Source organism: Pholis gunnellus (assembly GCF_910591455.1).
Source record: "Pholis gunnellus genome assembly, chromosome: 13".
NCBI lineage: Eukaryota > Metazoa > Chordata > Actinopteri > Perciformes > Pholidae > Pholis > Pholis gunnellus.
The window spans coordinates 15,827,216-15,843,936 of record NC_136540.1 but is presented as its reverse complement, the minus strand read 5'-3'; the positions used below and the strand labels follow the sequence as shown (position 1 = coordinate 15,843,936).

General features: G+C 42.6%; 1 protein-coding gene across 2 annotated transcripts; it reads left to right on the top strand.

Moving 5' to 3' along the window:
* Positions 1 to 1,780: 1,780 nt before the first annotated feature.
* On the top strand, positions 1,781 to 16,028 carry tbc1d8b (TBC1 domain family member 8B). 2 transcript variants are annotated; one of them, XM_079172234.1, is made up of 21 exons: positions 1,781 to 2,011; positions 4,025 to 4,135; positions 4,403 to 4,521; positions 4,840 to 5,065; positions 5,528 to 5,768; positions 6,348 to 6,555; positions 6,646 to 6,813; positions 6,910 to 7,071; positions 7,301 to 7,451; positions 7,648 to 7,862; positions 8,475 to 8,592; positions 8,692 to 8,977; positions 9,072 to 9,201; positions 9,286 to 9,384; positions 9,463 to 9,531; positions 9,652 to 9,892; positions 9,983 to 10,048; positions 11,905 to 11,997; positions 12,157 to 12,204; positions 12,308 to 12,405; positions 12,556 to 16,028. In XM_079172234.1, the coding sequence occupies exons 1-21, from the start codon at positions 1,885 to 1,887 to the stop codon at positions 13,003 to 13,005; spliced, it is 3,426 nt and encodes a 1,141-aa protein (XP_079028360.1). In that variant the 5' UTR covers positions 1,781 to 1,884; the 3' UTR covers positions 13,006 to 16,028. The 2 variants fall into 2 exon arrangements, with proteins under 2 accessions (XP_079028360.1, XP_079028359.1); XM_079172233.1 differs by lacking the exon at positions 11,905 to 11,997.
* Positions 16,029 to 16,721: the final 693 nt, after the last annotated feature.

Sequence of the window (16,721 nt, the reverse complement as noted above, 5' to 3'; positions counted from 1 at the left end):
TCAATATTTTAGGCAAACTATGTCTCTAATTACCTGCAACCAGTAGTGTGATGTAGCTAACTGGGTTACTCAAGTACTGTGCTTAAAAGGAAGAATGAATACTTTTACTTTTGACTTAATTTTGCAAATAATACTCACGCATGTTTACTTTAGGTTTTTAATACAGGACGTTCAATTGTAGTGGATCTGAATACGTATTTTTTTTATCAACTATTTTATTTCGGGAGAGTTTACAAAACTAATGGGTGAGCATACGAACATACTCAGTATCCTCATATCCAGCGTTGGTAAGAATCAGCCTTCAATTGATCCCAGTAGGCTACAGAATATGCCTTAAATGTATTAAAAGTTCTATTTTGAAAGGCACTTTGGTGGAAAGTGTGTAAAAAGATAGGAAAAAGAAGAAGTATAAATGAAGAAGCTTAACAATAAATATATATATATTTATAAGTTTGGTCTAACACAATCACTTCCACATAAACTTGACTATTGACTGTCGATAGCCAATCACAAGAGCTGTTGAGCTGTTGTTGTGTTCTTGCAGTTCCCTCCCTTTAAAAAAAATGGAGGGCTGCAAGAGCTCAACAGGACCTCTGTTGTCCAAATGAAGTTACTGCAAGCCAACCTCCTCAGTTAAGAAAGGAGTCCTTTGCTTTCTTGTACGGTACATGATCAAAAATATGTCCACATAATTGTTCTTGGTGTGGGCCAGGCCTATTTTTTTCCTAATTAAGGGACACCTTAATTCAACAGCATACAATGGTCTTGTAACATTGCACTTTCAACTTTGAAGCAACGGTTTTGGGAAGACCCTCTCCTGATTCATCGTGAAAAAATCCCCTGACGGCAAACCAAGGTCCAAGAAATAGTTTTCTGAATTTTAGATGTAGGAATTTGACTGGCCTATAGAGCCCCGACCTCAACCCCATCCAACAGTGAGTGAGAGCATATATCTGCTCTTTGCATTCTACAATATTTTGGGGGGAGCCTTCCCAGAGGAGTGGAGGCTCTTGATGTAAGATCAACAGTCACATAGTGTGGGAGTCAACATACCTTTGATCACATTGTGGAGCTTCAGACACTTCCTCAGACCTCATGTAACAAATATTAAACTGTAACCTTTTGGCTGTGCATTTAATTCACCATGTCACAATACTTCCGCCAGAAGTCAACACTCACACCATCAATAGTAATGGATTAACAGTTATTCATACTGCTGATCTATGTGAAAAATCATTGCGCTAACTTCCTGGCAAGTGAATCAGCCGTCATGGTACTCTTGTTTCCTTGAAGCAACGATCATTTAAGTTTGGCAGTATTACATTTTACAGGTTGCATGAAGTTCCAGTCTTGTTCACACACCACACACTTTGACTTGTACATGTATTAAAGCACTCAATTGCCATCATTAAATGTGTCATACAAAATGAGTTCACAGCAGGTTCCTTGTATCTCGCACACACTTCACATTTGTAAATCAGCTAACATCTAGAAAGGGTCTTTGCTATTTAATTTGCAAATATATATTTGCAAATATAAAAACATGTACAAAATATAAAAACAAATATATATTTGTTTTTATATTTTTTATATTTATAATAATATATATATAATGAATAAATGAACCAGTTAGTCAGTAGTATTTTTTTCTTTCTTTCTTCATTTCATTCATTAAACAGCTTGTGTCGCGTCCCGGAGAACCGCCTTCTCCTCAGAAACTACAATCCCAGAATGCCTTGCAGCTCTGGCAGCATTTCTTGTCGACGTGGGAAGGGAGGGATTCGGACAACAAACAAACGTCCACGGGTTTGATGTTGGGCTACGTTACAGATAACTGTGACATGTCAGGTGCATTTGATAAGGTAACTCCATGACAGCTCAAACATGTGGCTCAAACCCGACGAGATGCTGCTGAAAAACGCGTTCAAACTGTGGGTGACGGAAGAGGATAACGAGTACTTCGTACTGCAAAGGAGACGAGGTTACGGAGAAGGTGGAGGCGGTTTGACAGGTAACGTTTACCGGGTGTGTTCTCGCCTCCTCGCATGTATCGGACAGCCGCTGCGGCATCGCCGGGGACACGTTACAACCAGCACGTTATGAACGGGTTAACTCGCCTATACGTTTGCATAGCTGACGTGCAGTCTGCCCCGTGCAGGGCGGTGCTGCCGTGTAGCCTCATATAGTCTGCAGAAAAATACCCTCGTAGCAACAGGTATGAGCCGGGTGTCAACATTAAGCGAGTCCGCTTCGATACTGGATAGAGGTTACAAGATGAACACATAGGCCTAAAAACTTTGAGCCATTGTTGACAGATTTGCATTCAAGGCAAACTACCAGCTGACAAAAGCAAACAACATTTTGGAGTAGCTATGTTATGAGAACATATAGATGTTACCTCTGAAGGAATATGTAAGCAGCATGTTGTTGTTGTTGTGGTGCCCACGGGGCCAGTTCAGTCAGCTCTCTAAACTCGTTGCATTTGTAATATCAGGGACCGCTGCTTCCTGCACAATACATGTGTCAGCGACTTTGTAGACACATTGATGCTAAATTGAGTTGTTACGATGTAATTTCGGCTACGTCAGCGCTGTGACTGTTGTTCTTACAGGCTACAACTCATGATTGTTTTGTTTTTTTAGGCCTATTGATTAATGTCAGTTCAATGTAAAGTTATTACGTTTACAAAGAAACAGGCCGGATTATTATAAAAGCCAAAACAAGTGAATGTTTTTGTATTTTCCCTTGTTAAAAAACTTAATTGATTATTAAAGAGCTTGTTGATTAATTTCCTGTTTACCAACGAATCGATTCATAATAATTTCATCCCTCCTACAGATCATTTGTAGAGCTTTCCCTGTTTTCTTGCTCTGGACTTGTAACAAGTCCAGAGCAAGAAAACTAAATGTCCATATGTGTGATATGACAAAATCACACATGTCCGGTATTGGCAGCAGTATTGTTATAATAGTGCCGACACACTGATCTGGTACTTTTAAATGAGTAGTCCTCGGTAAGGGACAGTCATCGGTTGCACCACTCCATATGGATTATTATAAATTAGATTTTATTTGACATCTTATTTATATTTGGTGCATTTTCAAAGTAACCAGTTGAACTGAACAAAAAGAGTAAATGTGTGAACTCTTCATTCTCTGTTGAATGCACTCTCACGTCCTCGGTTCCATTTTCCGTTCTGAATGCAGACACAACCTTACGGCATGACAGTCTCTACTGACTGGGATCTTTAAAAAAAACATTGTCACCTGCCGGTATTAAAGCGGTGCCTATAATACCTCCAATGATTGTGACCTACACTTTCTAACCACATGCCTCTGTGTGACAGCCGCGAGGTAATGAATGGATAGTTAATGATAATGAATGGTGTTCTAGCGGAAGACCAAAGGGTCATCGTCTCTTTGTGTGGTGTTTAATGGCAGTGGAGGTTAAATACTACCTGATGGCACAAGGCATGATGCACTTGAATGCCTCTCCAGCACAAGAGCCTTTTTATGTCTGAAGTATCTTTCATGTCTTCAAGTCTATATGCTCTCCTGTGTGATGTTGTTCTGCACTGATGAGAACATGAATGATCCCTTTTTGAATCCTTTACAGCTCACATGTGGAGAGCTGGTCCATGTTCAGCAGGCAGGCCGGTATAATGCTGATGCAGTGAGTGTGGTTTCACAGCGGCCGTGTTAATAATTCATGGAGGGCATGTCTGAGAGAAGTTATAAAGGCAACGGATTCAGCTAATTTTAGTCGTGCGGCTCTGACGTGGACCATGAGGGATCTCTCCATTCTACACTCTCAGTGCAACTATTTATCTTTATTTATGCAGTTTAACACAGCTGTGATTAATTAACACACAGTGAGTCATCAATGGTCAAAAAATGAAACGTTTTTTTTGTTGTTTTTGTTTCATATATGTCTGATATTTGTCTTTGTGATTCTGCCATGTCACATGGCCTTTGGTCACGTGTGACAGAGGGGGTTAAAAAGATCAATGTGCTGTATGTTACAGGCCTCCTTGTGGGAACTCTGGATACTGTGTTGGACTCCACGTCCAAAGTTGCTCCCTTCCGCATTCTGCACCACACGCCAGACTCACAAGTGTACTGGGGCATAGCATGTGGTATGTCGCTGTATTTCAATGTTATTCTGCCAAACGATTAGGTTTTTCAAGATTACTAGTTGTCAAATGTCTTTGATTAATTGCATATTATGTCACATGTGGACATTTGATAAAAACTGTAAATGTACTGAAGTCCAGCAAAATTCTATCAGAGTCACAATGAAGCCGATATTCCCAAATCCAAGTTGAAGTTAAAAGATTTTACAGTAAAAAAAATAAATTGACGGATGAATTTTTGTAATGTTTTCTCTCTTGACTTTGGGTCAGGTGTCACCAAAGAGGAAATTGTTCAGCACTGGGATTGGCTGCAGCAGAACATCATGAGGACACTCTCTGTTTTTGACTCCAGCGAAGACATCACCAGCTTTGTACAGGGCAAGATTAGAGTAAGAACCTCTGAGAAAAATCCTTTTTTTAAATGGGGACTCCTCATCCCACACGGCTAATGTGTCGACACGTTAATCTCTCAGCAGGGCTGTGATTTTAATTCTATAAAATACTGTATAATGGCCTCTTGATTCTTGTATTACTGTGCTTATCCCTGATTATCATTATTATTCTGGCCACTTTAGAGAACAAGAAGGTGTGGGTTAGTCACCGATTACACACAGTCATTTTCTTTCATTGTTGATATAAAGATGATGGTGCATTCTTTTTCTGTCACCCTCAGTTTTTGCAGTAACCTTGGATGTTCAATGTGTTAGGGTCTTATTGCTGAGGAAGGGAAGACGTCCCTGGTGCTGGAGGAAGATCCAGAGAAGTTCCGGGAAGCACTTTTGAGGTTCGAGAAGTGGTTCGAGCTGCCACCGAAGGAGAAGCTGGTCACATATTACTCCTGCAGCTATTGGAGAGGCAAAGTGCCCTGCCAGGGCTGGCTCTACCTCAGCACTAACTTCCTGTGCTTCTATTCATACCTGCTGGGAGCTGAGGGTAAGCTGATTTCTGTTTCATGTATTAACACGTATTAACAAAGACTGTGGCAGCTACTAATGGCAACCATGGTTGGCTTTTATAGTCTGAAAGGAACATTTTTTTTCCAGGTAATTATAGGTTCCATAATTGTGAAAAGCCCATTGTACTGTAGCAGACCTCAAAGTGGAGGTAGACTTGAAAAGCAGCGTGGATAATGGATAACGCTGAATGCTAATGAAGCCAAGTGACATTTTAAGAATGATCACAATAATGCTGTGAACATTTTCATTGTTTGGTATCAGCACTTCTTTATAAAGGCACTAGGGAGTAAGTTGTTACTGCAATGCATTTCCTATATTTTAATTAATGAAACATTTGACTATTTCTCTACTTAATTATAATTTACCCATTCATTGAAGATCCTTATCCTGGCAGCTGTGAGCCGTAGTCTAATTTCCACTTATTGCGATGACTCTGCAGTGAAGCTGATCATCTCCTGGGATGAGATCTGGAGGCTGGAGAAAACCACTAACGTTATCCTGACTGAGAGCATCCATGTCTTGGTCCATGGGGAGGATCACTACTTCTCCATGCTGCTGCACCTCAATGAAACATTTGTTATCATGGAACAGCTGGCTGACTACTCCATCAAGCGCCTTTTTGATAAAGAGGCCTTCCAGAGAGAGCCGGCGCTCTCTGACCCCCTGCAAATTACCAAGAGGTAGCCGCCTGCCCGCTGCACTGCACTGCTTCACGTGATCCTGTTAGTGCTGGCTGCCCGCTTAAAGAAGCTGAGTCAACATAAAGTCTGACTTCAGTCAAAAAAGCATTTGTGTTTGTGTTAGCCTGGCTGGAGTGGCAGGTAGACCATACATGACCAGGTGTCAGGTATTTTAAAATCAAACTACTGTAGTTTTGACTACATATTCAGGATGTCGACCAGCTACAACCATGCTTTTTAAATTTCGAAATTGTAATTCTAAAGGCTGTACTTTAAGGTTCTAATGATAAAACAGGACAATTTAGAAACTGAATGTCGATATACGATAACATACAGTATTATAATATTGTACTGTATATATTTGTAATGATCTAAAGTACTCGTAGGCACTGAAATAAATCAATATTCGAGTGCTTAAAAGATCGATATGGAAGGTGACGGTCAAGAGAACAAGAAAGAGGTTATTGTGAGACTTTAGTGTGTGTTTGAGTCTGGAAGCTGCTAAAAGGTTGTTCTTAGAAAACCTAAATGTGATGTTCTGCTCATTATGTTCTGCTTTATTCCCCCCCAACCCCACAGAGGCCTAGAAGCTCATGCAAAGAGCGAGCAGTTCCGTACATTTTTCCGGCTTCCCAAAGAGGAAAACCTGTTAGAGGTGCATGAGAGCTTCCTGTGGGTGCCCTTCAGCCATTTTAACACACTTGGCAAGATCTGTCTGTCTGAGAACTACCTGTGTTTCGCCAGCCAAGATGGAAGCCAATGTCACGTCATCATTCCGATGCGAGAGGTAAAGTGAAACGGGAATGATTGTAAACGATAACGACTCCAAAGGCACCCGGATGAGTAGCAGGAAACCTAAAACATTGCCCTCTTCCAGGTTATTAATGTTGAGAAGCCAGACTCCACCAGCAGGGCTCTAACGGTGTGCGTGCGTGGAAAGAGGGCGCTGCGTTTCTCCGAGGTGCGGGGCTACCAGCGGCTCGCCAACTCCATCCGTAGCAGGTGTGGGATTAGTCCCAGCCCGCAGCACTCTGCGTCATCAGAGGTATTTGTGTCTATTGTTTCTATTCGTGCCGTTGTACTTCTTCCAGCTAGCGGTGCTTTCTGACATTGAAAAATAATATGTCTATTTATGTCTAAGGTCATACGAGGCGAGTGCCAGTCGCTCATCAACCACTTTGAGGACAACCCAGAGGACGTAACACTGATGGTGGGACAGAAAGACAGCAGCAAGGCTGTAAGCACCGAGGCCCTAATGACTGTTTTCCACCCCCAGGATGTCGAAAACCTTGACCCCAAAATGGTAAATATCAGAATTTCACAGAATCTGATTGGATCAGCTTGATGTAATTGTAATTCACCAGGATCCTCTCATGCCCTGCAGGATGGGGGTGTCTTAGTGGGTGTCTAATCAATTAAGGGGGGGGGACATGAATAAAAAATGCCTCTGTTTAGAAATACAACCGGGTTTAACAGTGTTGCAGAGCATGTACAATAACCCTGTTGGTGTGTGTCTCGTGTGCGTTCGGCAGCTTAAAGAAAAGATGAAGGAGCAGTCGTGGAACATCCATTTCTCTGAATATGGACGCGGCACGAGTATGTTCTTCACCAGGAAGACGCGAGACTTGATTGTTCGTGGTGTTCCCGAGGCCTTGAGAGGAGAGCTGTGGATGCTTTTTTCAGGTATTTACACAGCAGACGTTACTCTGGCCGTGAAATGTATACTAAGTGATATGCCGGGTCAGTGATTTGTTAGCGAAGCGAAGTGTTATGTACTGAGTGCTTACTCGACATGAATAATTCAATAAAACATGGTTCATGTGGGATCTGTGCAGCATCTGTTTGTTTTTTTGGACTAACTGTGGTTCTACCTCTGTAGGGGCCGTTAACGACATGGCCACTCATCCCGGCTATTACACTGATCTGGTTGAGCAGTCTCTGGGAACGAGCACTTTGGCTACAGATGAGATCGAGAGGGACTTGCACCGCTCTCTGCCAGAGCACCCGGCCTTTCAGAGCGACACCGGAATCTCAGCTCTGCGCAGAGTCCTCACGGCCTATGCTTACAGGAACCCTAAAATTGGCTACTGCCAGGTGCTTTGATTTCTTGTTTTTAACGGGCAGAACAGCCCTGATTGAAACTGATAACAAACACTCACAAGCTCTTAGAGGCTTTGAGTGAAATGGAGGGACATTAGCCACGTGACTGTATGTAGCCAGAAGTTTATCACGGAATAATATAGATATATGATGAATATGCACACAAAAACAGTGTCCAGCCAATCTGCTCACATGATCATTATTCAACTCTACATTTGTAGTGGTAATTCATGTGAGGTCGTCCTTTTTTTGTTTTTGCTCTTTGAACAGTGACGGATGAGGTGACAGGTGGTTATAGTACAGACTTTGAACCCTTTCAGTTTTAAAACCGTGTCCTTTACTGCGATTGGTCGTTTCGTGACATCGAGGAGTGCAGCAACTCTGAAAAGCAGAGGTGATTTTTAAAAAGGCCAAGTACCTTATAAAAAAAATGAAAAATGGCCACACCTGATCCAAAATCATTGAAAGCATTTTTTTAAAGGCACCGGTGCTTTGAAAAACATACAAACACATTTGTATATTGGCCTCCCGTCCCAGTTACTGGAACCTTATACTTATATAGGAAGTAGTCTGTTTTTTAACAATCCTTTTTTTTTACCTGTCCAGGCCATGAACATCCTCACCTCCGTCCTTCTGCTCTACGCCAAAGAAGAGGAGGCTTTCTGGCTCTTAGTGGCCGTCTGTGAGAGGATGTTGCCGGATTACTTCAACCGCCGAATTATTGGTGAGAGTGGAAGCGATTGTCATTCTGTCTCTGCTGCTAATTCTAGGACTTCAAGAGTTAAATAGCACTCTGAAATGTTGCCGACGTTGCTTCCCTCAGGAGCTTTGGTGGACCAGGCGGTGTTTGAGGATCTGATTAGAGAAAATCTCCCCCAGCTGGTGGAGCACATGACAGACCTGAGCTTCTTCTCGTCCGTGTCCTTGTCCTGGTTCCTCACTCTTTTCATCAGCGTCCTCCCCATAGAGAGTGCTGTGAACGTGGTCGACTGTTTTTTCTACGACGGCATAAAAGCCATCCTGCAGCTCGGCCTGGCTGTGCTGGACTACAACTTGGGGGCTCTGATCAGCTGCCAGGACGACGCAGAGGCCGTCACCATCCTCAACAAGTTCGTGTGAATGCAAACCAAGCTGGGACTGATGTTCTTAAACATTATCACTGTGTTAAATGTTGTCGCTCTTTCTCTGACGATGTGGTTTCAGATTCTTTGACAGTGTGACAAACAAAGACAGCCCCCTGCCTCCAACTGTGCAGCAAGCTTCAGTGGGCAATAACGATAACGCCTCACACTTCCACGTGGAGATCAGCGAACTGATCCGAGAGGCCTACGAGGTACTGTGTGTTTCTGTGTGTCTGTATTGTTCAGTGATGGCGTTTTTTTTGTGGTTGAATTAACTAGTTGTGCTTGGTGTTTAGAAATATGGAAATATCCGTTCAGAGGAAGTCGAGAGTTCACGGAAAAGAAACAAACTGCATGTGATCCAGACACTGGAGGACACAACCAAACAAAATGTGGTAAGTAGCCGTTGAGTTTACAGCAGTTAATGCACTTGCATTGTTTCTGTGGTATTAGGGATGAATTGTTTTTTTCAGATTCGGGTGGTGACCCAAGAAGTCAGATTCAGTGCGGCACATCTCGACGGCCTTTATAACTTGTTCAAAGTGAGTCAATTACATGACACGGCATCTTGAGTTTCATAATCCAAAAAAATGTCCACAGTCATATTTTTCTTTTTAAATGGGGAAAAATGGAAATTTTTCCTTTTTGTTTCCTACTTTCAGAGGCAGCATTTCCTGAGCTGCTACTGGACAATGAAGAGTCCCGCTCTGCTCCATCATGACCCCAGCCTGGCCTATTTGGATCAGTACCAGTTGGGTTTCCAACAGTTCAGCGTGCTCTTCTCTCTGCTGGCGCCCTGGGCTTTCTGCAACGCCAAGAGCACCCTCTCCCTCTGGGTCTTCCGCCTGATAGACGAGAACCAGGACGGCCTCGTCAACTTTAAAGAGTTCTGCTGTGCCCTCGGTGAGTTCACCCGCTCTCGGCTCTCCGCTAATGCGGCCGTTACCCTTCGGTGGTCCCCGCTGCTATAATCTCTAATTGCTCCTCCCGCAGATACTTTGTACAGTGGATCATTCACAAATCAGCTGAAATTCCTCTTCAAGCTGCACCTGCCACCAGGTGAGTGAAGAACAATGGTAGCGTTAAATCTCAATGACGTAAAAAAACAGGTTAATAGTTCTCTGTCTATTGTAAACTACAAGATAGATGTGTGTCAGTGCACCTTCAGCTTCGACCTCCGACCCATTTCTCTCACAAACATGTCTACGGTGGTGATACACTCCTTCGCGTTCAAACGCAGCACATTTTTATTCCGACTGGATCCTTTATCGTTCTCCAGACTCTGCATAACGTGACAGCAGGAACATAACGGCTGCCGACAGAAGCAGCCTAAAGTAAATCACAAGGTCAGATAGACATCAGTCTTTGTGCTACAGGGCCGGGATGTGTAGGATTTGTAGTCCATAACTCAGCATTTGATGAGTGCGCTCATTGCCTCGGGGTAGACACTGTGCTTTGATATGTGACTCCTGACTGCGTGATGTGGCAGTGTGGGCTTGAAGGCATGAAGCAAGAATAGCCCGTATTGGGTGAAAGAAGGTTTGCCATGGCAACGATGGGTGCCGAGGTGCTGTTAGGGCATTTTGCAGTTCCTCCACAAAGACGGTCTGTGATGAGGATGAAGTGCTCAAATTACAACTGACAGCTTCAGCAGCAGACGGAGCTCTGAGTCACCGTCTGTGATGTGCCGGGCCAGTCAAGCAGCAGAGCTTGTTGTATGTCATGTGGAGAGCGCACTTTCCTTCAGCACCAAGGACAGGTCCCCGGTACTGAACTCCTCCAGACTTTAATCAGCGCGAGTGCTCCGAACGCTGTCTGACAGCACCGCTGTGACGTCACTTCACCTCTCTGCACAGTGATGTTTCCGTGCACAGTAGTGTGAGGCTGATGTTTCAGTGCGGAGTTCAACAAAGTGGACCGTTTGTCGTCTGCTTCCTGTGTAGAAGTAAACGAGTTATGTCGGACCAAATCAACATAGTAAGGCAAACGACGACACATGCTCGGTGTTTCGTTTGCTATGATGCAAAAAGGCGCTGTGCAAAAAGTACAGCGCCTTTTTGATGCAAAAAGTAAACCGCAGCGACCTCAAACACTTGCCGATTTCACAGTGGGACATCCCTGGGCCCTGGTACCGGGCCAAACGCATCATTGCTTAAGGAAATGAAATCACGTGCTCTTTAGTCTGTACGGTTCTTTGATCCGTACAAGTACAGCAGCTTTAATCAGAGAGCAGGGACTACACTAAATGCCTTGTCGTACCTTAACTTCTACCACCGATAGAGTGTGAAGCATGTTAACATCAGGAGTGCCCTTGCTATTAGGAGTTGTACAATTGGTGGAGCTTGAACATGATAACACATGGCAAATATTAAGCTGTGTCTTGTGTTAGGAAAGGTCACCCCGATGATTACGGGTCATTCTGTTTGGATCCTGAATATCAGCAACAGATCCTCGGCCTGTGCCGCTTATGCAGCACGAAGCTATCTGCCAAATATAATAACACTGCTGCCTTGTGTGGGTAATTGTTTAATCCAGCAATGCAAACAGACACGCATGCATGAACACACACACACACACACACACACACACACAGTCATTGGTGGGGGGTTGGAGCATAGAAGTATAGCACATCTCATTCAGCATGACCTCAGACTTTGTAAGATTCACAAAGATGCAAATCTATTTTAGGGTTCTCAGACGGAGTTGCGTTACACTGTGTGTAATAAACTGGTAACAGCGTGTGTGCATATCTTATGTTTTCTTTCACAAATGTCATCTACATTGCTGATGTGGATCCTCAGTCTTCAACTTCATCTTCCACCAAGTGAAATTCCTTGTATGTGTAACGTGCTTGGCAATAAACGGTTCTGATTCTGATCTTTCCTCTCAGTGCTCTCACAGTCGCTATCTTCTAGCTTTTACAGGTAGTCCTTTGCACTTAAAGGAAGAAAGAATCCAGCACTTTATTCCAGTGACTGAAGACTCTTCTCACTTGAGTAGACTCACTGGTTAGCCTCTTTACTCCTTCTTTTCCTTGTAAAACTCAAATTGCACCTTTACCCTTTCCTCCTAAATTCTGTCTTAATGCTTGCCTGATTTCCTTAAATGTAATGATTGTTGAAGCATTTCATCGTGCTATTTGTTCACATGCTGCTTCTATATTTCAGCATTTGATTTACCAGAAGATGGCGTGATAAAGAAAAGCCCTGAAAGAGGTAGTATTTCAACAAATCCAATCTGTCACAAACACTCCATGGCTAAAAAAGAAACTGTGCATGTCATGTGTGATAGTTTACAGTTTGTGTGTGAAATTGACAGGGAGAGGAAAAGTGGACCTACAGGCCTACCTGAAACAATGGCAAAATGAAATACTTAAGAAAGAGGAAACCATTAAAGACCTACCCCGAATTAATCAGGTAATTTAATCCATGTTGGGTTTCTTGACTGAAGTGATATTTATTTTCTTCCTGAAAATATTTAACTTGTCATTTCCTTAAAAAAACGATATGATACGTCACATTATCTCACAAAACTTGTATATACATATTATTTTTTTTATATCTCAGACTCAGTTCATCCAGTTCTCCAAGACACTGTACAACATCTTTCACGGCGATCCAGAGGAGGAGTCTCTGTACCGAGCCGTGGCTCACGTGACCAGTCTTCTCCTGAGGATGGAGGAGGTGGGGCGGAGGCTGCAGGAGCCGAGCAGCCCGTCCGAGTCCGCAAAACCTGCCAACGCCAACGCCGCTGCCGCGGCGGAAGAGGAGGAGGAGGAGCCTACGACGGAAGAAGCTTCGACCACCCCGGAGAGCTCCAGCACCTCCAGCTCCCGCTACAGTCGGGATGCGGGGACCGACCTCACGGAGATGGAGTGGTCCTTTTCGTTCGAGCAGGTCCTCGCTTCCCTGCTCAACGAGCCGACCATCGTGAGCTTCTTCGAAAGGCCCGTCGATGTTCAGACTAAGCTGGGACAAGCTAGGGTTGCCCAGCTGAAGCTGAAGGCGAATAAGTGAAAGGATACACAAGTGGATTGATACTTAGCTTCTGAGTCAAACCCACAAGTCACCATGAATTTCCGTTCTCCGCTTGGAAAGGACAGCGGGGGTTTTTTGGCGAGGCAGACAGTGGTATCATTGATGAAGAGGAGACATCAGATATTAAAATCTGGGCTCTGTGTGTGTGTGTGTGTGTTGGCTTCGAGCAATGATAGCTTATGAAACAAATAGGCACACAATCTGAAAGCCACTGTAAACACTGTTGGTACAGTCCACTGACCGACACCGTCGCTGCATTTTCATGTTAGGCCTCGTTGCAGACTGTCGTTCCTTAAATCTGATTATGCATTTTAAAGCTCTGTGATGAAATTCATCCTCTCATGTAGCCTCAGATTTTAGTTTAGTTAAACATATTTGTTCCCCCTATGCGCCATGGAGCATCTACAGTATAGCTTTGTATTTTGTAAGGGACATTCAGTACTGTTCCCTTTATTTAGAAACGTGACAGCAGATTTAGTCCCGCCCTCTCTCCGATGTCATGATGCTGAAGTTCAAATCCACGGCAAGCGATTCTCCCTCCGCATATCTTGATGTGTTTTCTGCTAAAGATAACTAGTCGCTGCTGTCGTAAAACAAACTAGTGTGTCCTGTGACTTAACGTGTCTGCTGTCCTTAGGCAGCATTAATGTTGTTCTGTAAATGTCAACTTATTGTGAGAAACAACAGCTTTCCAGTTGAAGAGGCACAGAATAAACAGTAGTACATTGAGCAAGGAAAGCCATACAGATTATCTCAATGCATTTTATTCAGTGCATAAAAGATTCAATTATGGTATTATACATTTTGCAATAATACACAAGAGGGGATGCCGTACTGCCACACTCGACTGTCCCGGTCCTCTAAGGCTGCAACGACATCACAGCATGACGTCAAGCATGTCATACTGGAGACTATGGTCAGTAAAGGTGAAAGTGCTGCTGCTGCAGGGAAACCTCCTGCATCGGCCTCTGAAGATGTGCCGTGTGTTAGCTTCAGAGTGCTATTGGTTGATGTGCTTATGTGCGTCTTAACGTATACGTAGAATGTTGTGCTCTCGTGTCAGTGCAGCATTTTGTACATAGAGATCAGTTCAATAGTCGTTTGATTATTGTATTTATGACGATGTAAGATAATGAGCTCGTAGACTGTTGTGGACACAACTTAAACCTTTTGAAGGACATTTTATTTTATCAAATCTCAGGGTGCAATTTGTGTAAAATAAAAGGGAGACAAGGGATATTTTTTTGGATCTGGGATATATAAAGTATATAACGGAGTTATAGCTTACAAATATCTAACGTTTAAATATATAGAGCATGAGTAGCATAGTTACATTGCTCGCCACATTATGCTAACTTAACATTATGCTAACTTTCAATGAACAGCCACTATAACTGCTCGCTACAGAAAGCCAGATGTGATTTACAGTATTTGAGTTCTTTTCCTTTTTCGTCTGTGCATTTTCTGCTGCTTTTGTTTTTTTTGGCTTCCGTCTCAGTGAATCATCCGCACAATTGTTTGAGATTCACACGTTCTAGATAAGCCTTCTATCTCGGACAGATCTTCTAGGCGTCTGATTCCATAAAGCTTGTGACCGCTTCGGCTGCAGCTTGCCATCTCTAGGGGCCAAACTCAGAGCTTTATCTCTGCTCGTCTACGGGAAACCGTGTTTTTAGAAGCTCTTTAAGCGCTTGTGCAATTCTGTGTCCTTTTTTATTTTTATTATTTTGCCATTTGCTAGTAGTTAGTGGTTCTTTTTTTTTTTTTTCAATTAAGATATAAGGACCAATCTGAAATGTATTTCATTGTGTACGTATTGGATTAATTGATTGTTAACGTGAGTTGTACATACTTTTTGAAAACTCGGTGGAACTGAAAAGACACATCTGTCGCTGTTTACATGACTAATGACTAAAAAAATGAATATCGAAAAATACGCCCTATCGTCTTTGATGTCATGTCACTGCGCAGCTCCAAAGCTCAGTCGGTGACGTCTGTCCAGTACATTAAGCCATAATGAAACCGCAGAGTTTCAAAGCAGCATGCCTGTTTATTTAAACAATGTTCTCCGACCAGGGTCTGACTATTTCAATACAACTTTTCCCCGGCAGTTTCATGCTGCATTTGTAACATCGCCGAACTTCAAGAAATTATTATAAAATGCAGATTAAAGCATCTAATCGAAGATGGTTCTGAGCGTTTCATTTCAGTTAATTGCTTAGTTTATGATTATGTGATGTCTTAAAGATTAAACATCATATAAAAGTTGAATTTCATTTGTTGGTCTTTATGGAAGAAATGTTGCACCGTGGTTAAGACACAACGCATCTTGAGATGCTCAGTCATTTCTGAACTCTGGTTCTTTTGGCAAAACTTTTGGAAAATTTAACTTTCTTTTGCTCAAAATAGATTGTGGTTTTCGCTCGCTGAGGAAATAAATGACATTTTAGAAACAGAGGAAGGAAAATGTTGCGGTTGGAAATCTTTATCCCCGGCATGCAATCAGATCCGCCATTAAGCATCAGAGTGTATACACCAGGCATGGACAATGCTCCAGCTCCTGCAGTAGTCTACGATTAACCAAGTCCGTATATTTCCTAGTGTAGTCTACAGCTTCTGTAGTCTGTAGCTTTTGATTGAGAGCTCGCTTAGCAAAATGTGTGAAGCACAGATATTTTGGTTTACCTTCTTGATTATGCTTTGATTTTCTCCATTCAAAGGTATCGGAATAAAGAGTGATGATTCTATGAATAATACGGTTCTGGTCCTTCTGAGTGTTACCTGGAGCACCTTGGATGTACACACTCCAACAGTGATTTGAAATTGAACTCATGACATGTTAATTGCCTTCTTGTTTATTTGTGTTTTAAGGGTAATAAAATTCTATATATATAAATATCTATCAGTAAATCATGTATGTTTATATTTGTCTATATGCATATAATATAGGGAAAGTTATGTAGGATTTTATTGTATAATAAATATAGTTCTGGATGAATAAGCAGTTATTGTGGTAACACTTCTTACTTGAGAATCAAAGGGCTAAGTCAAAATTCATTTCAATGTTTAAGACGTCGCAACAAAGAAAGGAAGGTGGGTCTGTGTTCAATGCCTATTTATATCCATGCAATGCCACTATTGCTCAATGTTTAACAATATGTGCAGTGTGTTTAGCAGGCCTACTAGGGACATTAAACCTGCAATAAGCTTTTTTGGTTTAGATGGTTATTTACCAGCAGTTATGGAGCGACAATAGTCCTTTGGAATCGTGTTTGTATTCACCTGATGAATTTAAGTCCAATAATATTGGCTCTCCGCTCTGTTTTCAACTGCTAGGGGAAACATCTTGCTGTCTGGCAGCTAAATGCTCGACTATGTTGACTTGTTCTCTGAGCTGCTGACTGTGTCCGTCTTGTCAACTGCCTGTTTCGGCCAAAAATATTATGAAAGCGTGACCGTGAACAAAAGCGGTAAAGTTGTGGGTCGGACAGCTCAATTATATGAGCTGAAACTCTTGTCAAAGCCGACACACATTGTTTTCACATTGTCAACTGATAGAAGGAAGCTTTGACTCAATATACGCTCATTGTTTCCATCATAGTTGTAGTGAGAGAGGCTCCAAACTTAACCCACAGGTCTGGAATTTGTCTGCCTCCCTCATAACAGCTGACTACCCAATCACCAACAAACAATAA